Source organism: Aptenodytes patagonicus, chromosome 9 (assembly GCF_965638725.1).
Source record: "Aptenodytes patagonicus chromosome 9, bAptPat1.pri.cur, whole genome shotgun sequence".
Lineage (NCBI taxonomy): Eukaryota > Metazoa > Chordata > Aves > Sphenisciformes > Spheniscidae > Aptenodytes > Aptenodytes patagonicus.
In genome coordinates this window covers 22,680,096-22,703,794 of record NC_134957.1, presented here as the reverse complement: position 1 = coordinate 22,703,794, position 23,699 = coordinate 22,680,096, and the positions used below count along the sequence as shown (strand labels likewise).

Genomic DNA, 23,699 nt, shown 5'->3' with positions numbered 1-23,699 from the left:
GATTCTGAACACACAAATGGCTGAGCATTTCGATTAAGTAACACGAGATAGGATGACACCGAGACCCATTTTAGAGCACAGTTAATTTAAGGCTAATAAACTCCAATGCAGCGTTGAACTCTAGCTGCTTATCTTATATTCTGGACCTAAATAATAATCTGTAGGGCTCCTTAATGCTATCTTGTTTTGTCTCTGAAGACCAATCTAGAAAGTGAAATGGAGAACTTCAGGTGGCAATTAGTTAGATTTGAAATGCTTCAGTTCCTGTAACGGCATTTGCACAGCAAAAGTCTGAGTGACAAATTGGTGCTTTGTGTAGGAATTTGGAGTGTGAGACTGAGCAGAACAAATGCTGTTTCCATCAGAAGCCTTTGCTCCCTGGTGTGCAGTAGAGATGGTGAATACTAATAAAGAAATGTAACAACCAATCTTGTGCATGAGTTAAGAACCCCGCTAATTCAGAGCTACTGTAAAACTGACTTTCCTCTAGCTGTAACGTTTTTTTTTTTGTCTCCTACTGGAAATTTTGCCTAGTGCAGGGAAAACAAATTTAGGTGTTTGTATAGCAGACTGTTTGGAGCGATAGTTCTGACCAGATGCCGTACGTCTGAAAATCCAAGGCTGATGGTGGCTGCGTATATGCAGTCAGGCCACTGCCTCTGTGTTACACAGTATACTTGATTCGTGTACTTGCCAAAGGTCTGCACCCAAAGCACTTTGGACTTGATGTGCTTGTCCTCGCTCTGTCAGACATGTTGGACTTGATTCACAGCTTTTGTGTCCGTGCTTTTGTATTCGTGCTCTGCCCTGGGCTTCCCAAATGGAAATACGGAAAACCTACGCTAGCTGGGCTCTCCTTCAGACTGAGAAAATTCCTGTGTTTGTTAAAATGTCGCTTTTCATGCTCCTCTCAGTGTACAATAATATTGCAGAGCTGGTTTTCATTGCAGTACTAGAAGGAACCTGCTCATAGTAAGCTTGGATTTAGAAGACCTATATTGTAGTGAAACTGGATGCAAACTGGTCTTGATTGTAGACATTGCAGCGGCGAGTTGCTAGTTAAGTGCGTTTAGATTAAAGTCGTTTGGGAGGAGCGAGGTGGAGGAAATGACCAGGCTGTTGCAAAGAAATTCCACTTCAGGTAGCTGGGTTGGAAAGGGAGATGAGGGACAATACCTGCTAATTGTGATGATGATGATCCCCCACCATTAGAGCTAGGTGCTTGTAACAGTAGTTCTTCGAAGTACTTGCCGGTGGTGAGCAAGTGTGGTTGAAATGCTCTAGGCATTGCATTTTATTGGAAGATCTTAGGAAAAGGAGGGGGGAGAAAAAAAAAGCATCTAAGAGTGCGACGTGTCCCCCAACTTGTTTGCAGCATAGAGCTCCACTAGCTGAGCTGGAGACTTCAGGCTACCTCTTTTTGCAGTGAGACGCTTCTGGGGAGGGGTTCTCCTGACCCGTTTTAGGTGTTCACGGTAAGAGGTGATGAATTGTCCCACCCTTTCATTGACTATGCTGGCTCAATCGCCATGGACTTGAAAAGGAATCTGGAGCTCTTGGCTTCAACGTAAATGACTGCAGTTAGTCAGGTGACTCCTGTCCTTTGTATCGGTACGGTTTGCTCCTTTTTTTTTTTTTTTTTTTGCTGAATAATAAACCGAGGAATTTTTATGCAAAGTCAAGCCAATGGGTGGTTAGTCTGTTCTTGTTGGCATTGGTAACTGCCTATAGAAATAATGGTTGCTTATAGTTACCGATACGAGTTTAAGAAATTCCCTTAGGAGCAGTCAGCACGTCCTTCTCACGTTCAGACTGGTGAAGATTGAGGACTTTGGCTTCCAAGGCTTGTGCCACTTCTGGAAGTGGCCTTCATAAACTTCTGCTTAATTCTGCTTTCTTGAAGATACTGCCTTGTGATTGTGTATAGTAACTCTTCATGAGTTTGACACTGGGCCCATTTTTAAAGTGTCAGACCTTTCAGACAGCTCGCTCTGTGTCGTCGGTGCTGTGTCTTCTCATTATTTTTAAATGTGTATGTGCTCAGAAAATTGGCTTTCTTTAAAAACAAACAAAACCGGGTGAATTCTATGTTATGTGCTTTGTAAGAGACAAAGTTACTCATTTTAATCAATGGAGCGATAAAACCTTTGCCGTAGCCGCAACGTGTCTGCATCCCAAGGACCAGACTTTTCTGTCTTCCGCAGGACTGTAAGGGTTAATGTTTACTCCTTAATGAATCTTATGTTTATGATGAATGAGCCAAAGTAGAAGGTAGTTCTTCCTTTATTTTTCTTTCCATACCCCTACAGAACTAACGTAGCTGTAGGGTTTTAATTTTGGTAGGAGGTACAACCCTGAAGGAAAATGACTCCATTTCAAACAGGCCCTTGTTTGGAGTAAAAAGATGCTTTAACTGCTTTTAACCGTAAACAGCAATGAAGTCTTGTTCCCTCACGGCAAGCTGCGAGATCTTTGTGATGTGACTTACGCTTCTGTGTCTAGGGTTGTTCCCGCCTCCTCTGGCACCACCACCAGCTCTCCTCATTCCAACCTTGGATGGGTAAGACCACATCTGGGCTGAGCCATCGGTACAGCTCCTCCCTAGCGAGGAGGGGTGGAGGATAGGTCTGAAATCAGCGCTGGTAATTCTTAGTCTGGTCATGGATTGGGGTGGGGGTGGACAGCAGAGTCTGCAGGGAATCCTCCGTGCATTTACCTTGGTTTGTCATGTTCGTGGCACCAGAAGGAGTCAATAAAATCTAGGCGTGTGCTTAGGTCTAGCACAGAGTAGGTGACAGCGTGTTATGTTTCTCCAGATGTTTTCTATAAGGATTCTCCAGGTACTTTGTAAGGGCTGGTCGTTTCCCAGGAAGCCTGCCTGATTTACGGAAGGGAGGGGTAAAGCAGGGCAAGCAACTGAGTTATAGCAGCTTCAGAAGCTGTGGCAAAGCAACTGCACCTGTATGCATTTCTGACAGTTCGCGATGCAAAGTGAAAGAGATTCACTGAAACCATGGGTTTCCCATGAGGACGTTCCACAGACCTTCAGAAAAAAGTCGGGTAAACTTGCAGCACGGACGTACCTGCGAGGGGTCACTGATGGTAGTAACTTGCATCCTTTTCTCTCTCCAAAGCCAGCCAGCCAGCTACAATAATAGGCAGCCTCCTCCATTTGGCTACAACTCTGCAGGTGAGCACTGAAGATAACAGTCAAACTGCTTATCTCTCTCTTCTCTGGTATTTGGTAGTTTAGGCTTTTCTTAAGCTGATGGACATCATGCTTGCTTTAACGTCAGGGTCCTGCTTGTGCCCCGAACTACCCCAGTCGCTAGAAACGCGTGCTGAGTTTGACCACACCGTAAAGTGTTTGGAAAGCTGAATGTTTTGCAGCAACGGTGACTGCAATTTTGTAGTTGAGCGCTAAGCCTCAGATCACCGTTTTCAGCGCAGATACTCAGCAACAGGGGAGCTTCCCCATGTGCCTCAGTGGCGTGTTCTTGCGCTTGTTTGCACACACACTTGCTCACACTCACTCACGCTCTCTTCCTTTTCCCCCCGCCCTCAGGGACAAGGACAACCATCAGCTTCGCGTCTCCTCCCTGAGCTTTTGCATGCCCTCCTCCCCCACTTCATCATCTTCCGCGCCGCGAGCAGGCATCTGTCTCCTTTTGTTTTGTAATGGAAGAGGCAGTGCCAGAATTTCAGCCGGCTTCCTTCCCCGTTGCAGCCCTGCCAGCAGTGCCCGTGTCCTCTCCCATTTCCTTAGTGACCAGCACTTGGAGCGGCACCTCCTCGCCGTGCTGAGCAGACAGAATCGCAGGCAGCCGCCGCGCTGTCTCCTCTGCAGGAGGTGGTTGGAGGAGTGGGCAGCGCGAGGCCTTCCTGAGAAACAGGAGCCTCAGGTGCTGTCATATTGTGCAGCTTTTCAGCAGCTGGTACTGCTTTGGGACACGACCTCGCTGGTCAAGCTGAGCAGGCCCCAGCAGGCCAGCGTCTGGACGGGGAAGTGCCGGTGGCTCTGGGCTCACCGGGTGGCATCCTTCATTAACAGCTGGTGCCCCTGGCCCTCCCCGGCTGCCACCTTAGGCGAGAAGGTGCCTGGTGAGGAGCGAGACCTTGTGAGGGTGGCCGAGAGCCTAGGGCTAGCTAAACTCGGCTGGCTCAGCAGCGGGAGAGGGGTGCCTCGGCATTGCAGGCACCTTTGCCCTCTAAGCCAGGATGTCTGGGAGGAGGGATGGATTGAAACTTTTCTCAGTGGAGACCTTATAGCACGCCCTATATAGCCGGACCTATGGAGAGCGAGAGCTGGGGGAGTGCGTAGCCCTTGCATTAATGTGCTGTGTAAGGGGCTGGGGAGATTTTGCAGCAACGTCTGCTTGCGCCTTCCTCAGGGAAAAGGTGTTCACATGTTCTCAGCAAACTGCTGAAAGTAAAAAGGGAGAGTGAGGACAGGAGGGAGCCGGGCCATTGTTGTCTCCTTGGATTCAGCTGTACCTCCAGAGGGTATCTTTGGAACGGGAGGGACAGAGAGGATGGCGTTAATGCTTCAGGTGAACAAGGATTCTGCTCTCTCGCTGCAGATTCAGGTTTCATCAGCTACCCACCCATCTCCACATCCCACACGCCCTGGGTGACGACGGTGGACAAAGGCACAAGCAGTTCCAGCAGCAGCCATTGGGAATACTCAGGCTCGAGGCGCGAGAGGGAGCGGGAACGTGAGCGGGAAAGGGAAAGGGAGAGAGACAGAGACCGCACTCCGACCACTAGTGAATACAACAAGTGAGTGCTGTTTTTCGGCAGCTTCTGCTCGCAGCCACCCAGTGGGGAGCTCTGGCCTCGCCCTGGAGCGCAAGAAGGTGTTTGGTCAAGGGATGGGATTGTAGATTATACCAGTTTAATTTTCTGCAATGTCTGGGGAAGAGATACTTTGGATCAATAACTAGAGGACAAACTGGGAGCCAATGTGCCTGGCTGATTTCCTGTGTCTGTTTTTTTGTTTAAATCCAGCAGAACCAGTTACGCTTGCTCTCCCACCTGTAATGTGAGGCCAGTAAGTGAAATAGCCCCTCTCTGTTTACTAGGTATTTCACAGCTCAGTGTGAAACATTGGCCATAGAAGCTGCTACCTCTTGTCTTCTAAATGCAACTGTCAGATCAAAGGAAAAGCCACCCGTGCTTTGCTCAGCTCTCCTATAGAGGCTTTCAGGGCAAGGAGTGCCATTCACCAGGAGTCAGCCATCAAATGTAAATCCTTTCTGTGGGCAGTGCTGGAGACAACCACCTCGGTGGCAACTGATGTGATCTCAGGCACAGCAGCGCTGGGAGCACTTGGGAAAGGAGTCTGTCGGCCTCCCAGCGTTGATCTAGAGAGCTAAAGTGAAGGCTAGGCTGCAAAGACTCTTTCTAAACCCATCACTTTTTTGTTCTGTCACAGGTAGCGTCAGTGTTTTGCAGGCTTCAGGCTCAGAAATACCAATAGTCATTCAAAACATGATCAGAATGCGCATTCCTGGCAGAGGGGTGCTGCCTGCCGGGGAACTTCCCGGCCCAGGGGGTGAGCAAACAGGGCAACGTTTTCCTAACCTTTTTATTTCCCCCCCCTCCTTTTTTTTTTTTCCTTACAAGCCTGTGGGCCCTGTGGGTGGAAAGGGGAGGAACAGAAGACAAACTTGTGACAGTTTGAAGAGCTCAGACTCCCACACTTCCTTGAGCAGGTTCATGCTGCAGCCAGGTCCTGTGATCAGCACTCCTGAGCACACTGTTAGCATTTCTGGGTGCTTCCGAGCATGCTGACCTCCAAGATCGCGCTTGCCAAGGCAGGGCAAGTAGCCATGCTCAGTGCAGTCCTTTGGAGCACTCCCAGATGATTGATACCGGACACTTACTTGTCCGGCTTGCTTCCATGAGTGTTAGGACGATGTTTCAGACTTCCTTTCTCTGAGTCTTGAATACTGTTTCCCACAGTGGGACTTGTTAAACCTTTAGATTTTGGCTTTCAGAAGTTTGAATAGGGACTATGAGATGTAGAGGGAAGTGGAGCGTGGGACGTACCTGAATTTGGGGTACATCATGCCCGCTCCTCTGTGTGGATTGAGTGAGGTGCCTTGGGCAGATAGGTGTAGGGCAGAAAGACCACGTCAGCTATACTCACAATTTGAGTTTTTGTACTCATGGGGAAGAAAATAGTCCCTTAGTCTAACTCACACACAAGCATTACGGGTTATCTGGGACAGTAGTGGTGTGAGGTAAAATCCAGCATCAGGGGAGGCAGAATGATGAGAGGAGCACGTTTCTGTTGTTTTTGAACAAAGTAGCTGGATGTCTTGGACATATTCCATAAGGATTGTGAGGGCAAAAGCCCTGAGACGTTGGCCACATGCCTGCTGCTAAGGTACTCCCGTGGCAAATCCAGAGAACAAATTTTGTAAACCCTTTGCTTTGAGAGGCCGGGAGAAAGCCGTGACATTCAACTGTTTGGGCTTATGAGCTATGTAATAGGCAAATGGAGAAAGTTATTTCACTGTGGTTAGAAACTGGGATTGGGTTGCAGCTTGGGTTCAATAAGCAGCAGCAGCTTGTTGTTAACAGGTTTTTTCAGGAGCATCATGAATACCTGAGGCTGTTGATAATAAGAGGTGATAGATTTTGTTGGTGAGGATGGGGTTCTACAGTCCCGTAAACATGGCTCCTGACCTTCAGGTCCACGAGAGGTGTGTTCCTCTGCCTCACTTCTCCTTTCTGTTCTTAAGTGACGACGAACGATACCGCTACTACAGCCGAGAGCGCAGCTACGACTTTGAGCGTGACTACCGCCGGAGTCGAGATCGCAGCAGGGAGCGAGAGGATCGCCACCGAGAGCGCAGGCACAGAGACAAAGAGGAGAGCAGCAAGCATAAGTCTTCAAGACGGTAAGAGCTGTCTAGGGTTGAACTCGGCTGTTGATGGGAACACACCTTAGCTGCAGACAAGAAGGGTGATGTTCTCAGAGTGAACTGTCGCCCTGGGTCATACTGGCTTCCTGTGACCTGCTGATGTCCTGAGATGTGACGCCCAGGGAGAGAAAGCGCGCTGGGGCACGCACCTGGGCCGGAGGCAGAACTGTCTGTAATAGGGAGAGGAGTCCTTGGCGTTCGTAAGTTCTCAGTAAGGCAGCTGGCAGGATGGCGAATCGCTGCCAACAAAATTGCAGCACCGACTGACAAAGGAGAGGTTAACCTGTGCTAAACATGGCATCGGAACAGCCCAGCTCCCGCTGTTCAGAAAGTACACACAAAGTAAAATGCAAAACCGTAACAGAAGCATCAGCTGTCAGTATTACGTGTTCCTGTGCAGAAGAGAAGAACTTGCTTCAGCCTGTAATCTGAAATTTCCTCTTGGAGCAGGAGGCTGAGCACTGCATGACCAGAGCTCCGTGCCCAGTGCTTCCAATAGTGAGGTTGATGATTATCTGGACAAGGGTGAAACACTTTTGGAGCAGAGCAGGATGTCCTAAAATCCCAGCTTTTCTGGAGAAAATGTATTTGCCGCAGATGATCTTCCTGCGAGAGCATTCTTCTAGCAAAGCAACAGGTCTGGTCTGAAGCGGTGCTCGGTCGCTGTGTCGGTTTACATCCTGACTTGAGCAGACTTGCTCAGTTTTTTGGTGCTTCAACTTACTTCCTTCTTTTAGATGAAATTCACGTCAGCTCTGTAGGTAACTACCCTTATTTTGAATTTGGTATCGGAAAAACTCCTACATAGTCACTGGAGGCAAAAGGCTGTTCTCATCCTTAAGGAGATGAGTAAGTTTTCAAGAAAGGACTGATTGCTTGGAAACAAAGTGACGGGAAGACGGGCCAGGACCATAATCAAAACTGAATACAAAACAAATGGAAGCTGAACTGATATCAGACTGACAAGCCAATGGCTTTAAGGGTTATTTCTCAGCTTCCTCTACTCAGAATTGAAATCTGGCGTTAGATTCCTGACTGCATGAACAGGACGGAATTCACCAAAGCAGTGTCAGAATCTGCTTGAGAGCTGGATTTACAGAACCGGGCCACTGCGTGAGGTGGGAATGAGGTGACTTTTCCTCCGCCCCTGAAACCACACACAGATGCTCTCTGTCTTGCTCAGAGTGGTAGGATGGGAAGGGTTTGTTAGCTAAAGCAAATGGAGGAATACTTCTTGTTTAAGGCCACTTCGAGTGCGTACCAGCGTCCCTGCTTGAGGCACTTTGAGATTTGAGCCTGTTTAAGGCATTTGCAGGAAGATGAAAGGGTTTCCTTGTAGTTTCCACTTTGCTGCAAATTGACCGGTCTGAAGGAAATCACTGACGCTTGTTTAAATATTAAAGGACAGTCACATTGTTCAAGCATAAGCCACCGCCGCATTGCTGTCCACAGGGTGGCTGAAGGTGTGTTGAGGAGAGGCAGCAGTCTTTTTTTTTTTTGGTTTGGTTTTTTTTTCCCCCTCTTCATTTTAATGACTATGAAACCATTTATTAAACAAGTCAGAAAATTACTCGAAACCAGGAGCTTTTCAGCCAGGGCTTCAGTGGTTCAGCCAGTTAGGTGTCTCTGCTGCTAAACTGGTATCCCAGCTGTGGTAAGAATTTGTCTCTACACCCGACTCTGTCCCCACTCATGGAGCTGGGTGTCTGTACTGTGTGACCGTGCGTCTTCCTGTGATAAATTCAGTCTGCTTTTTCCTGTACTCTGTGCTCAGTTTTAATTCTGCCACCTTCACACCACGGTCAGCTCCAGAGACCTCGCTTGGTTTTCAACCTGTGAGGAGAAATAATTGCATCTTTGAGGAGCAGCAGAAAATCTCCTCCCAGGAGGGGCCAAGAACCAGAGTGGGCAAAACCAGAGCTCCAGCCTTTCCGCCTTCCCTGATGGGAGGCGGAGGCTGATCTCGGTGCGTGGGGGTTGTCAGGCACGCTGCGCGTACGCGGTGCGGCTGGCTGTGGTCGGCGGCGCAGGGCTCGGAGGCATGCCCAACCTAGTCAGAGTTAACTTCTGGCCGGGATTTCTCCCACGTCGCAGAAATCCTGTGTAAAAGTCCACAGCTGTCCAGCTGCATCTGGAAAACAATTCTGGGCGAGGAGACAGAGGAGTTTTAAAGCACCAAGCTAGTGAAGTGCCAGGTCATTTATGAGTGAGCAGAAGTAGAAACAGGATCTGCCTCCCATTAGGAAACCCACGTTTCTCTAGCTCCATTGATCCCTTCCTTGCCTCTAGTCCAGGGATTTCCCCAAGATGTTCAGAGGAGTGAAAGTTTCAAACGCCTCTCAGATTTAGGACTCTTCTTTCTCTCAGCAGCCTCAGTGCTTCGCATCGAAGCTTGAGATGTGTCAAAATTGTTACGAGCTCCCTTGGGAGTGGGAAGGACACAGATGTTGCTTTTAAAAACTCTCCAAAAATTATTCTGACAGCAGTCTGTCTAGTACGCTGCCTGCCTGGACCGTGTGCTGATGCAGCATGTGGTGTAAAGCAGCCACCTCCAGCGGTTTGCATAACCTGCCCTTAGTTCAGCCACACGCGGTATCAGATCGTCCCAAATAAACACGACGAAGCCTTTCAATGGCACCGTCGTGCCCTCAGCGCTTCGGATCCGTCTCCTGGTTATCCTAGATCAAAGCGCCCTGTCCCCGCGCATGCCGAGGAGTCGGTGCGTTTGGGCCTCTTCTGTGGCAGAGCTGTGCTGATGCAGGCTCTGATGTAACTTTCTTCTCCCCCTTCTTCCCCACCGCAGCAAGCAACATGAGAGCGAGGAGGGGGAGAGTCATCGGCGTCACAAGCACAAAAAGAACAAGCGGAGCAAAGAGGAGAAGGAGGCCAGTGAAGATGGCGCCCAGGAGGGAGAGGAGCAGGACGCCAAGGAGTAACCCAGGCCCGCCGTCAGCCCTCAGGAGGAACTTACTCCTTTTGAACCAGCGTGGCATTGGCGATGTTTTGTTTTGGGGGGTTTGATTATTTTTTTTTATTATTATTTTTTATTTGTTTCTCCCAAGGGAAGAGAGGCTGACTCTGGGTGAGCGGTGAAGCATGTGGCAGTGGGTTGAGAGCTGAGGCTGCACATGCAGTTCAACAACTTCTCTTTTTTTTTTTTTTTTTTTTTTTCTTTTGATACGAGACAAAATACAGCAGTACTAGTATACAAAGCACTGAGCTACTCTACTCATAAACATCCCTAGGGAGAACTTTGTTGTATCAGATCCTATGGTTTCTGATGGAAGATAGCTTCAGCTGAAACTAACGCATTTAGGTAATAGTTTTTGTTTATTTTTTTGTCATCATCATTCCTTTTTGAAAACTAGGACAGTAAGTGCGACTTGAAATTTATTGTCCAAAGAAAAGTGTGGTTTAGATCCCGAGAGCCAGCTTAGAGTCTGGCTTCTAGTAGTGAAAAGTCTCATCCCCAAATAAATTTCTTTATAGCTACAAACACGTCTTCTGATTTCTCTGTGGCCAGCCGGGCAGCAGGGGAGGAGGAACTGCTCTTACCGGTGGGGCACAAGACCCTGCTTTGGTCTGACGGCTTTGAGGAGCTGCCACGTGTGTTTACCCAGGGCGTGCAAAGACTTCAAACCGAGCTGCTTTTTTCTTTTTTTTAATCCATTGCAAAAATAGTCCCATCATACCTTACGCCTGCAAGTGGGAAATCAACGGAAGACCCATAGTAAGAGCATGAGCTTCTCTTTAATTAGTTTTAACTTTTTTTTGTTTTTTTTTTTACTAAGAGTTGAGCTGAATACTCTAGCACGGTAGAGAACGTGAAGTCCCATCTAGCAGTTTGCCCTCATGGGGTTGGCTTATTTCTGTTCGGTTATCGCCACCAACACTCCTGTGCGATGCATTCCTTCCCCCTAGATCTCAAAATAAATTCAGTCAAATTCCGGAGTTTGTTTGGACTTAGTATCGGTTGGGGAGGGTGGCAACAGAGATGTTTCTGGGCGGGAAGAACAGAGGAAATAATTTTGAGGGTTTGGGGTATGTCTAGTACTTGGGACACTGCACTTCTGTTTGTGCGAGTCCGCAAGTGTCTCATTTTTAAGTATCTTCCACTACTTCGACTTGTTATTTAAAACGATCTTAAATCTTTGCCCTAAAATAATATGGTTCTGACATGTTACGTATTTTTTTTGGCATTGTAGTCTTGCGAGTCTGAGTGTCATGCGAAGCTTACAACCTCGGAGACCTGAGCCAGTGTAGCACTACGGTAACAGTTTATACGCTATGGCAGCGCATTTGATGAGTCATTAACTGCAAAACCTGTGGGAAGAAGAAAAAAGAGTGGGGGTTTTGTTTGGGTTTTGTTTTCAATCTAGCTTTTTAAACATGCTTTGAGATCATGGGAAATGTGTGTGCACTGAACCAGAGTTAAAGGGCAGGGCCTGGAATCGGGCTTCAAAGTATTCCTCCCTCTGCAGCCATGTCAGAGTTCTGGTAGAACACCGCCATTTAGGAGTACGGCATCTCTCATGGGTCGCCTCTTCGGGCATCAGATGAGGGGAGCGGCGCCTCGCTGAGAGGCGGGCGGCAGGAATCCCAGCTCCTGGCCCTGAGCGGGCGGAGCGAGGGGAAACCTCCTGGCACGCTTCTCCTGGGGTCAGGGTGGTGGGTTTCAGCTGTGATCGCCCCGTAGCTTTCAGGAACTTGGGATGAACTTGCTTTTATCTGGTTGCGGCGTGGCGCGGGCAGGAAATCAAACCAAAGCTGGGGAGAAGGATTCAAGACTGGTTGGTACGTGCCCCCTGGAAGCAAGGCTTGTCTGCAGTGCGGTGACAAATGGGCCCCCCCTCCACTTCCAGAGCACAGGCTCACCTGCACGACGTGGGCCTGTCAGGTGGGAGAGGGGCCAAGCAGCCTTGCCTGTGCCTCCATAAAGAGCCTGTACTCTCTGATTATGAAACTTGGTAGGTTTGTTGTTTTTTTTTCCCAGAACATGAACTCTGAAATTGCCAGGGCAGCTAGCACCAAAGGAAAGGCCAGGCAGTGCCCCCCAGACCAGTCTGAGCTGGTTTTTGCCTGTCTTGAATTGGGGGAAAATGCTGGCAAGAGAGTTTCAGGCTAAGGTAAGCCAAGGGTTTGGCCCCCAGGCAGTAGAGTTTCTTCCATTTTTGCATGCTGAGGTGTTTGTGGTGCCTCCCCATGGGTGGATAGAGCGATTCGACATCCGCTCCCCTAGTCTCTTGCTCTGTTTGTGGAGGCGACAGAAGCAACTCAGCCTGTAAATAGGCATCATTAATGGCAATCGCATCCAGTCTGCAGCCCTCCGCACCTGGGCTTGTTGATGGTGGTGCGGGAGAGGGGATGGAGAATCTTGTATTGGCAAGTCAGTGCCGTGACTTCCTCTTGTGTCTTTTGCATGTTTTTACAGACAGACCCAACTCCTTCACTGATGTTAGCAGGCTTACGCTGCCAGCGGCAGCTGTGAATTTAAGGGAAATAGTTTGAAATGGTTTTAATTTAATGAAAGAAATAGAGGTGAAATGTTTGCCGTTAACGTATTAGAGAAGTCTAAAGGTGGGGCTTTGGAAATAATCTTTACTTGCGTCAGGTAACTACTGCAGGTTTCATGGTCGTGTTCCCTGGGGATACTGAACGGTGACTCTCATAGCTCTCAGAAGAGAGGCCAGTTCTTGGGCTGGTGGCATCAGCACTTGTACTGGACCAAAGCTGGAGATGAGAAAGGGGCCTGCGCGTTACTAAGCGCAGAATGCCCCAGGTGCCGAGCATCGCCGAGAGGGTGAACGTCGCAGCCAGAGATGAGCCCTTGCACAAGGCTTAGTACGCAAGCGCCAGCCAGCTTAATGTGGAGAGAAGGTGTAAGGCAGCTCGGGGAACCTCTGGCAAGTTGTTCAGCTCCTGACAGCATGAAACGGGCACAGCGCTGAGGAGGAGAGAGGCTAACTTCATTACGGTTGTGCAGCGTATAGTTAATGGCAATGATGTCTTTCTCCCAGACCATCAGATGCTGCCATTCCAGTCAGGGATGTTTTGCGCTGCCTGCACTGCAGCAGTAGAAATCACAACAAAACCTAACCCAGCCCCCAGCTCCCTCTGGGAGCAACAGCGGCAGCCCCAGCTTTGCCTCTTAGTTGCTGAGCTGTGCAGCACGCTGAATCGGGGAGTTAAGCCTCATTAAATAAAGCTTTATTTATTCCCTGGGTTAGCTTTTCAGTCCAGTCAATTCTGAGCCCCACAGGCACCAGTGGGCTGCGGCCAGGAGCAGGGGCACAACCGAGGGGAAGGGTGTGCGGGACTGACTTTTGTTTAGGTTTTTTTCCCAGTCACAGCCATAGTGTATTTCAGGATGGTCCAGCTCCTTTCCTGGGAGAAGCAGAAGACAATTACGCTATTTCCTGCCTCACGAGGTCAGTTTCTTGGAGCAGTGGCTGTTGTGCAGTGTGCTGAGCAGTGTCCCCCCACCTATTCTGGGGGCATTAGGTGACACACGGGAAAGAAAGGTTAAAAAAACGCCTGTAATCCGTGTTTTTCAGTAGTATTACAATAATTTATAAAAGCATCAAAACAAATTCAACATCTATTAACAAGCTGATCTTGGAAACAATACTTAAATTACTAGGGCGTTTTGGTGAAGCTGAAGGCACCTTGAAACAAGATAGAGTAATAGGAAAAATCATGCTGCCTTTTGCAGCATCCTCTTCACTTAAACTGTCTGACTACCAGCTGCATGGCTTTTTCCTGCTGTACTTTATACAAGCGATATTTGGTGCTACTCAGTAGAAATCGCCCCCTCTCTATCTACATAAATATTTACTGTTCCATACCAGGCCCAGACTCTGCACACTGATTGGAAAGAGACAAAAATTGCTTCAGGTTTTTTTGTTCCTTTGTGCCAGACGGAGGTCGAGTGACTAGTTTTCCGCAGGCACCTTTCTGACTTTTGAATTATTTTGCTCTCGGCATTCAGTAGGAACAACAGGAAAAAAAAGGCCCCGGAGCCCAGCTGGCCACGCGCTGTTTCTGCTGTCAGAGTCCACAGCGGTATTTATCAACCGAACAAAGAGGCCACACCGTGTGCCAGGGAAGCTTTTGTGACGATTGGATCCCGAGCTATTTCTGTATAATAGGCTCTGATAACAGGCCCTGCTATATACTGCCTTAAGCTAACAGCCAAAGGAAGTGAAGTCACTCTGCATGTAAACAACTAAAAGTCAGTCACCTAGCAAGGAACAATTCTGCTCTGCCACAATAGCTAATTACGAAGTAGCCAGCCCTAAGAAAAGCACGGCTTACGACAGTGATGGGCACTTACCTGCACTCAGTTCACTACAACAAGGAATTAAAACATTCGTTCTAGGTAGCATTTTCACAGGGGAGAGAAACTCCTTTGATTCTTACAATCTGAGTTGGCCCCATAAAAGGTACAGCAGAAACAGCGCAAGAGGAAAGATCTCTCTCAGTGCAACCTGGTTTGAGAAAGCTGTCACTTCTACCGCCGATCAACAACCTTCTAAAAAAGGAGGGAATTGCTTTATGTGGAGTTTCCAGGTAGGAACGTAGCAAGGCGTCACAAGGTCAAACGAACCTGCCTTGGCTTCACTTTATTTATTCTAAATTTTAACTATACAGTGGATTTGAACTGAGGCCAAGCCGGGCACGCTGTCCTTCTGGAGGTGGCTTATTTCGTACAGTCGGTACAATGTGGCCAAGGCAGCCAATGACCCTCTGAGCTTACCGTGATCCAGTGAATCGATAGTTTGGTCCAGCTGCAAGAGGGACGTGAACAGAACTGCAGGAGCCCATCTCACATGCCTGACGGTACAGGCGCTGTGTCAGGTACATCCTCCTCCCCCCTGCCTTAACTCTGCATCTGATCACTGGGAAACTGGTAAAAATAAGACAGCATCCTGGGACAGAGGTTTCTTCTAACAAGCCTGTTTGTTTACTTAATCATCTACCTTCTGTGGGAGAAGCTGGTCATTTTATCAGGTCATAAAACCAGGGAGACCGAGCTGAGGAAGGGGATGAAAATTAAACAAATTCCTTATCTCTGGCTACTGTGCTGGATGCACTCGACGCCTTAACCAAACTAGTGGTAGTTTGGTTCAGGCTCCAAAGGAGGTAAAGGCCTAAGCCATAACCGGGCCAAGAACATCTCTAGGTCCAATCTGTTCTGTGAAAACCCACAAAGGAGCAGTGACCATCGATGCATATGAGCTTGGAACACCACATGAACAGCGGGTGGCTTTTCCACGACTCATTTACCAAGGAACAAAGAAAGTTGTGGGTACAAGGAGTCTCACGCATACCTTTTCCATCGCTTGGAATTTGACTACAAGCCAACCACTTTATTCCATAAATATGACAGCCTAAGTGAGCCTTCTTTGAGCTCTGCCTGCTAAGCAGCTGGCTGCGTGGCAGTGATCTCCCCTCGAGCTGGGACGCCTCTCAATGTTGCTCCTCGAGGCTGAGAGACCTCTCACCAACTTCAGATCTTTGGTAAGCGACTGACATTGCACATAACCTTGTATTATGGTAACCTTGATTTCTGTCTTGATAGTTTTGAATCATTGTTACATCCTTTGTGCAGTAAGAGCGAACCTTGCTGTCGTTGAAGTTGCACTTTTACAACACCGTAATTCAGTGAAGCCACTTTTGCTGATACCTTTGACAGTGGTCCTTTAAGCAGTCTAAATCGGCCATTCACAACAAATTGGCATAGTTGGCAGGATCCTAAATCAGGATTTGTGACAGCTACCTGGTGACAGGACCTTCATACAAGTCAACATACCTCCACCATGCTAACCTAGCAGCTCTTCAGCTGTCAGCTGAGAGTTACAATTGTTTTTTTAATGTATAAACACATTCATTAGGTTTCAGTAACCTAAAAATACCAAGACTGGGGGCTATAGGAACTGCTTACTTGGGTCCACATCCTTACAGTTTTATTAGTGGCTTTTAAAGGCACATATAAAATGACTCAATGTCCAAGAAGGGCAGTCAGAGATCAGTAGCGGAACTGTATTAAACTAGCAGGGGAAATCGGACAGTCATGCCTGTTTTAACCTGTTCAAAATATTAGATGGAAAACAGAGCTCTAAAATTGAGGAAAGCGCCTCAAAGGCAGTTTGTAGAGAAACACTGGAAAAAGAGCTTTCTCTGCAACACCAATTCTAAAGAGCTTTAATGAGCCCAGGAAGCTACAACAACTGTTTGGATCAACCATTACTTTGAATTCAACAACCAGATTTGTTGATAACCTCAGCACGGTAAAGAAATGTTTTCTCCAAAACGGAAGCTAAGAGTCTTCCATGGCAATACACTGTGTAGCAAGAGTTCACCATTCCCTTGCTTCATCTGTCACATGTTTTGCTTTGTGTGATGGCCAACTGATATCTGATACCTGAAACTGTTGTGTGTTTTGTTTGAGCTTTCACACGAGGCTTCCCGGCCAGGACACGACAGTAAGCGTGACTTTGTTCCTTTGCTCCTTCAGCATTGGGATTAGTTCAGAGTTGCTCATTCCTATTGCTGGCACTCCATTTACTGCCACTATTTCATCTCCACACCTAATCAGAAGACAGGAAACATGCTTGTCAGGACATATTTAATTATTATTAATACTGCACCCTAGGACCCCCAAGGTCATCTAGCCCACCCTGAGCCAAGATCATCAACTTTTTGAAGCAACTTTTTCCACTCGATGAAAGGTTAGGGGCAAGGAATGGATGCAAGCAGAGGGAGTGGTTGCTGTCAGAGTCTTGCTTCTGAGTCAAAGAGGGCAAGGGAAAAGGAGGGCACTGCTGGTACTTGAGTGACACAGCAGTGAAGGTCACCAGCAGCGTGACCAGTTGGCCAGTCAGCAGAGGCAAAAGTTACAGAAAACAAATTCGTGCTGATAAACACACTCATCACCAAGGTTGCTCCTACAGCTACTTGACTAGCAATCGCTAAGGTGAAGTGCTCACAACACTGAAGCATGCTGTCACGTTGTAGCTCAATACAATAGAGGTTTCAGAGCCCTGCCTGATCTGCCCACCTCCACGGCACACCAAGCTATCTTCTGAGTGGTCGTACCGTTCAGCTATGATGACGAGAGGTGCTGAAGCCAGCCAGCTACCTTCCTTGTGTCTCATGGGGAAAGTGCATTGCTGTCCTAGCACTCAAACAGGAACCCAGCTGACCCCAGTCCTCCCACCAAGGCTCTGACCCAGCTCTGTTCTTTCACACCGTTTTCGGGGGAGCAAAGCCCAGCTCCCTACACCGAAACTACATCCCCTGCAAGACAGCAGCCTCGCTTCTGTTTTTTACAGTCCTGCACTTGCAGCCTGGCTGCATGCTTGCTGAGAAGCCAGCTCTGCTGGTTCCCAGAGATAACATTGCAAGAAATTCCGTGGGGTCCTCCGGCTCCACTATTGACTCCCCTCCACTCACTGCAATTACTAACAGGTCAGCAAAGCTCATTTTAAGTTTCCTGCACAGGAGGGCTTTTGTTGCTTCCATTGGGATACTTTTCCTGATCCAGGAGATTTTATACTCTGGAACCTCCACGATTCATCTCAGACATCCCCTTTCTAGTCAACTGGAACCTTTACAGCCTTTTAAAAGGTAACTCTTAATTCTTTTTAGTTGCACCTTTATAGAGAAACTAAAACACTCATTAGTATAGGACTTAGTTTGTTACAACTTTGGTAACAGTATTAACTGCACAAATGAGTGTCTAAGAATTAGAAGTCATTAATGTTTAGCTCAGCTAGTTAAAAGGGTAGAAGACAGACCCTCAGTAAAATGGTGCATGCTGACATAAGTACCGATCGTGTTTCTGACACAAACACCAGAGACCCGCAGGGCAGCTCATACGTACTTCAGTTTCCTGTCTCGGAAGGCAGGAGTCCCAGGCACTATGGTTTTGATGAAGAATGGCTGGTTTCCTTTGCTTTCCTCAAAGCCTCCAACAATGCTGAAGCCCCAGCTTTCCAGGTTACCTTTACTAAGGACAATATCTTGACAGCAGTGAAGGTAGCTGTGAAGACAGGCACGGTCAGAAACAGAGAAAGCTTATGAGTGTGTTTCAAGGAAAACTGCTTAACCAGAAAATTGTGTTTTCCCTTGCAGACAGCGCAGAATTATTTTCTTTTTTTAAGGACTTGAGGCAACCCCTTTGCAGGGCATGTTACAGGGATAATTCTCAAATCTGAAGATGCCAGTCCTTTAGAAATCTTTTCTCAGTATTGTCAGTGCTAGTTTAAGAGTTAACAGAGAATTACCATTCTCTAAAGGGGTTTGTGACCTGAAAGATTCATGAATAACTTCATGAATTCTACTAATGAACACGCACAGTACTAGTGACAAAAATAAATTAGTCGTGAACAGCAGTTACACCCATGCAATTAATGAGAATAGAGCTTTTTTTAATTCTATCTATATACCACACGCTTGGTACAATGAAGGCATTCAGCAGCTATGTATCACTGATGGAAAGCAAACATGGGAGGTATGGCAGCCTTTCTTCTACTAACTGCCAAATCGGAGTATGAAAGGTCTTTCCTCCTGGACCTACACCCAGGATTGCTGTGTACAGTAAGAAACTGGACTCCTCGGAGAGAGATCACAGGCCACTGTTTTTGAATGCCAGCCACTGAGGTTATGTCTTCTCAGTAAGCCTGGAGTATGCTGCAATGCTAGGGCTGCCTTGGAGAATGTGATACGTAAGTGCTAACAGCACTTGCTCCTTGAGTTTGTAGCACAAAGACCTGCAAAGCCTTTGCGAGGAGTCTGAAAAGGTGTGGCAGGAGTGCAGACAGGCATCTCGTGTACTCTGGCTCACAGTCAGCTTACATTCTGGCACCAAAGCGCTGCCAGAGCTACGATGTGTGAAACTGCTGCTGATCACCCCACTGAAGTATTCCAGCAGCTAAACTTTTCCTAATAAACGTTTTTGCCTCAAGGGCTTTGCTTGAGCAGTTTGCAGATGAGTTTCAGATTTCAAAAGCCTTCTCAGTTAACTTCTCACTACGAGAAAGATCCAATTATCTACTTTCAAACTGTAATTTACTTTTGTATGAGTTCTTCACACATAAACGCTGGAAGACCCAGTTCTAGCTTACTGATGCCTCCATGGTTTTCTTCTACAGGTACCACACAAGCATAAAAACAGCTATGAGAAATGTATGTGGCAACTAGAGAGAACAAGAGCGGTAAGCACTACATCAGCATAGAACATAAATAAAAACATTAGACACATTCTCCAAGAGTTGGAAAAGGCTGTTTGCTAGAAATCAGTTTTCCATATGAAAAAAATGTTTCTCTTCCTAAAAACCCTATTTACTATAATGGACAATGACTGTGGGAGAAGAATTTTAGACTTTACAGGAATTAAAAGGTGCAAGTTGTATTCTGACAAACACCCTGCTGAGTTTGCAGTTCTGCATCCCTTTCAGAGTTTGCCGAGTGCGCCGCTCCAGTGGGGCCATGGCAGGGAGCGCCAAACAGTTGTTGCAGAAAGAGCTCAGACTTCATGGAGACCGGCTTCAGATAAACCTCAAGAAGGCAGGAGGAAAACTGCTTTTCCACCCCCTGAGAATTATCCGTAAGCCACACTGTGCACGGTTACTGTTTTCAAGAGTCAAAGCTTTTTTACAGAGAAAAGATAAATCAATCTGTAAACTTGGTATTTCTAGTATCTTTAGGATTCAGTGTGCATTGAATTAGGACACACACCCTCTCCAAACCAGCGTTTTGAGATGGTGTTTTTTAAATCAGTACCAGCTACTGATAGTATCATAATACTATGAAGTAATCAAGTAAAGTTCCTGTGCTCTCTTTTGTGACATATACAGTGATGATGATAAACATTCAGTAGCAATAAGTAGTAGCATACAATTAACTCGGAACACTCACCGCCAGCATTAATAACAAAGTGAAGAATAGAGAAAGAGTAAGTTTACAAGGACAGTAGAGCTACCTGCAGTTGTATTACAAGACAAATAAATCCAAGAAAGATACCAGCCACCTGGTTCAGTACAGCCAATACTAGTTGCCTGAGGTTAGACAGAAGAATATTACTACACTGTCCCTCTTACAGGGATGTTTGTATCTTCATTGGAAGTGCGCAGCACTGGCTGTAGTCAGAGCTGGAAGATGCTCCAAGCTTACACGCCAAATGCTGGGGTGTGAAAGTAGCCTTAGGAGCACAGAGTGTTTTTCTTTTAGGAAGAATGTGACCAGGATGCTCATGTTATTCCCTCTGTTACCCAGGGTCCCAAGAAAGGCACAGGACCAGGGCTGTCATGTCTCTCCTAAAACACTTCCGCAGCGGTAGTCTGGCACATAACCCAAGTTCTGTAGATGGGCTACAGGGGCCCCACATTTCAGAAACAGCACATCACCAAGTGTGCCGAGATGAGAGACAGTATTTGACATAAACAGAAAACCACAGATACAAGAATCAAGGCTAGAATTAAACACTGTGGGCTCAAGCGTTGCAACGACTGAATACACTTCCCTAGCCTTGAGCACTAACTTCGACTCCAGTCTTTCAGCATAAAGTTTGGCTTCAAACTAGAAATAAATACATGGGTTTCTTCTAAGGAGGAAAGGATATTTCTGCTGGATTGGAGTAGTAACTGGGGGGGGGGGGGGGGGGCGCGGGGGAAGCTGAACAAAACCAAAAATTGCACATGCCATCAGCAATAAGCTTTAAACTTTCACACTGTACTGCAAAATGTTTTAGTGTACTGAGGCTATGTCTACTTTAGCAGGGCAGCCCAAAAGGAACAGATCCGAGTGAAACAACTGGTGCTGAGGACACAAGGTCTAGTTTTGGTACATTTCAGGGGATTTTCTGTAATCTAGTTTTGGTGTTGTACACACAGGGTCTGTTTGTGCCACAGTGCAACAGGCATTCCTCTGCAGCACTTCTGGTTTAGTCCCATTCAAAAGGAACCCAGCTTGTGCAAGTCAAGACCTCTCTGCAACATGAACTAAAAACAGCAAGTGAGGACAACTGGGATTCTCACTTCAACAGCACATTCCTGAGCCAAACTAAAATGCTAGCGTAGGGGCATCCTGAACATTGCCAGTTGACAAACAAGGGTACTATTTCAGTTTACAGATTCTCAAGCAATAATTAAAAATAATCTGATTGTGCCAGCTACAACATCAAATATAAATACCTTGCTTAGCTGCAAAACGCAGATTCTTAGTGGCTTTAGGGAAATCGTTCATTCTATGGACGACCAGCTAGTTGCTACCAGGTCTTACTGTGAGCGGATGGGAAAATGAGTGAGGAATCGTAAGAATTACAGCCATTTTTACTACTGGAAACAAGAAGGAAGATTTTGTCAGGTCCTGAAGTGACATAACCTTGCTTTGTGCCTCCTAACAACCCTCACACCCACAGAAGAACAGCAGACAAATTCAGATGCCTGAATTCAGTTCGGAGTAAGAAAGGAAGACTGAAGAGCAGAAAGGGCATCCGTAATCACTGTTTTTTGCTTCAGTAGCCAGGTACAGTAACAGTCAAGTAAAGGGGGGGCAACATTAATACCAGCAGCAAAAGAATTTCAAGCAATGTATTAAATGGCAGGTAATGTCAGTATACTCCTGAAATGAAGACAGGTGACCAATGAGCAAAGAGTGGAGCCCAGTCCCTGTAGCAGAAAGTGTGGTGAAGCTGCAAGCCACCAGACATCCAAATAAATTGGAAAAGGAAGAAGGGAGAAAGTACAGCCAGGTTTTGCCTTGCTATACTTCACTGCAGGAGCACCCATGAGGAACAAACACCAGCCAGCATCTGAGGGTTTGTACTCAAATTTGGGCTATCCAGGTACAGCTCAGGCTAGTTCATACCAGGCCTGCACAGAACAGACAGGCTGATTCCCTGGGAGAGCAGAGGAAACTGGTAGGACAGTGCTGAATACAAGCCAAGTTACAGTTGCTTGAGACACAAAAGCTACCTTCCTTGGGCTGTTTGTTTAGCATTTACAGGCTGCTGCGTAACACAAGGGTAACATAACACAGGCTTTGTTAGTATTTCTTCTTTCAGGTGCCTCAAGAAACAAGGCTGTAAATAATCCGAGCTTCCCACAGAAGGGTTTGGCTTTACTGTTCCACGTGTATCTCCTGCATGATCCTCCTCAAGTCAGCTAGAATAACAACAGACTCTACCTTTCACAGCAGAACGTTATTTTGATGCAACTGCAAAAGTGAGCAAAGCAGAGGTTCACCTCTCCAGGAAGGCGATAGAAATTCAAGTTTTCAAAGCCCCAACCCTGTCATCTGGAACTTACCATGTTGCTGCTAAAATCTGTGCTAAGTCTACGGTCCAAAGCTTTGCAGCAGGAAACTCAAGCAGAATCATTTCTGTTTCATGTTAAAGATGACACAATTATGACAGCCAAAAAGAATCAGACTGAAAGAATGCCTGCCCCTGAGATGATCAGATTAGAAGCTATAAAACAGTACAGGTATCTATTGGCTTCTGTTATGCGATCCAGAAAGAGCCACAGAGTCATTTCAGTTAATGACATTTTAGCAGAGACCAAATACAAGTAGACAAGTATCTACGTTGACTATATGTCAACTCGATGCCTCAAATGCCAGAATCTATGCTTCCCATTTTCTGTGTCAGTTCTCTTAGAAAAGGTTTCCAGGAACTTCTGGAATATGGTTACTGTTCAACAGAAGTGGGAGAACGATGGGTCACACCATAAAAAGCAGTAGAGGTTTCTCACGCGTTCATTATACTGTGATCTTGTTGACAAATAAGGCTTTCCACTGCCTTAGAGCCAAATGAGAATACCAGTAATGCTTCCAAGTCAACCAACAAAGCAGTTAATTTCTAGTGTTTGAGTGAACTGTTCAATCACAGAGTTGACGATCTCTATAGAGTCACCGAACAAACATACCTAGGCAATCCGAGCCATGTGATCCAGAGGGGAGACCAGCTGAATCCTTGCTCCTTGATGTCCAGAGATGGCTCTGTCGAGTTCAATGACAGGATTTCCAAGGCTTTCAGTATGACTGAGTGGGAAGCTGCATTAGATTTCAGTGCTGAGACAGCTTCATAGTAGTTCAGATGAGTCAAATCAATGCCATTTATGCTTAAAAGTACATCTCCTGTTGATTAAATAAGATAGGATTATTACAGACCTTTTGCTATAATGCCCATTTCTGCCTCAAGGTCTCATGTGGAACCCTGTTTCCAGCCTCACTTTAGTGTCCAAGTCCAACCTCCACTGAAAAAAAAAAAACCAAAACCATTCCTAAAGGATAAAGGGTCTGAGAGCCTCCTTACCTCGCTTGATTCTGCCATCCCTGAAGAGGCATCCGATGGGCTGCACACTCGTTACATATATAGGGAGCTTGTTTTTGTTATCCCTTCCACCTCCAATTGTTATTCCTAAAGATTCCTTTGGTTCCTTCTTTATTGCAACTGTCTTTTCATGACTTATGTATCCCTGAGGTAAATCCTACAAAGGAATGACAGTACAAAATGCAGCTTCATTCATGCAATTAACATGAGAAGCCCAGATCTGGAAGAAAATAACAGAACATCTTGTATCTTTAATCAAGAACATTTCAGCAATGTTGCCGGATGGCAAAGTCAGCTTCTCACGTACTTGCTCTGGGTAGAAGTACTACCCTGTATTTCCAAAGTGATACCACCACAACTGAGGCACTGCTCTCCTAATGATCTCACATTCATTTGCCGTAGAGATGCGCACTCTGAGGAGAACGATTTTG

General features: G+C 46.7%; 2 protein-coding genes across 5 annotated transcripts in view; one reads left to right on the top strand and one right to left on the bottom strand.

The window, feature by feature from the left end:
* LOC143164624 (uncharacterized) overlaps positions 1-10,880 on the top strand; it is a 28,174-nt gene extending 17,294 nt beyond the window's left edge. For all 3 annotated transcript variants that reach the window (XM_076347453.1, XM_076347455.1, XM_076347454.1), the window contains 5 exons: positions 2,503-2,560; positions 3,135-3,190; positions 4,581-4,779; positions 6,750-6,908; positions 9,736-10,880. In XM_076347453.1, coding sequence (XP_076203568.1) covers positions 2,503-2,560; positions 3,135-3,190; positions 4,581-4,779; positions 6,750-6,908; positions 9,736-9,868 — 605 coding nt within the window. In that variant the 3' untranslated portion in view covers positions 9,869-10,880. The remainder of the gene's footprint in view (positions 1-2,502; positions 2,561-3,134; positions 3,191-4,580; positions 4,780-6,749; positions 6,909-9,735) is intronic.
* A 2,608-nt stretch (positions 10,881-13,488) lies between these two features.
* Positions 13,489-23,699, bottom strand: part of LOC143164623 (ligand of Numb protein X 2-like) — a 32,974-nt gene continuing 22,763 nt past the window's right edge. For both annotated transcript variants that reach the window (XM_076347451.1, XM_076347452.1), the window contains exons 7-10: positions 23,251-23,425; positions 22,862-23,072; positions 17,818-17,976; positions 13,489-16,522 (exon numbers count right to left, since the gene is read on the bottom strand). In XM_076347451.1, coding sequence (XP_076203566.1) covers positions 16,387-16,522; positions 17,818-17,976; positions 22,862-23,072; positions 23,251-23,425 — 681 coding nt within the window. In that variant the 3' untranslated portion in view covers positions 13,489-16,386. The remainder of the gene's footprint in view (positions 16,523-17,817; positions 17,977-22,861; positions 23,073-23,250; positions 23,426-23,699) is intronic.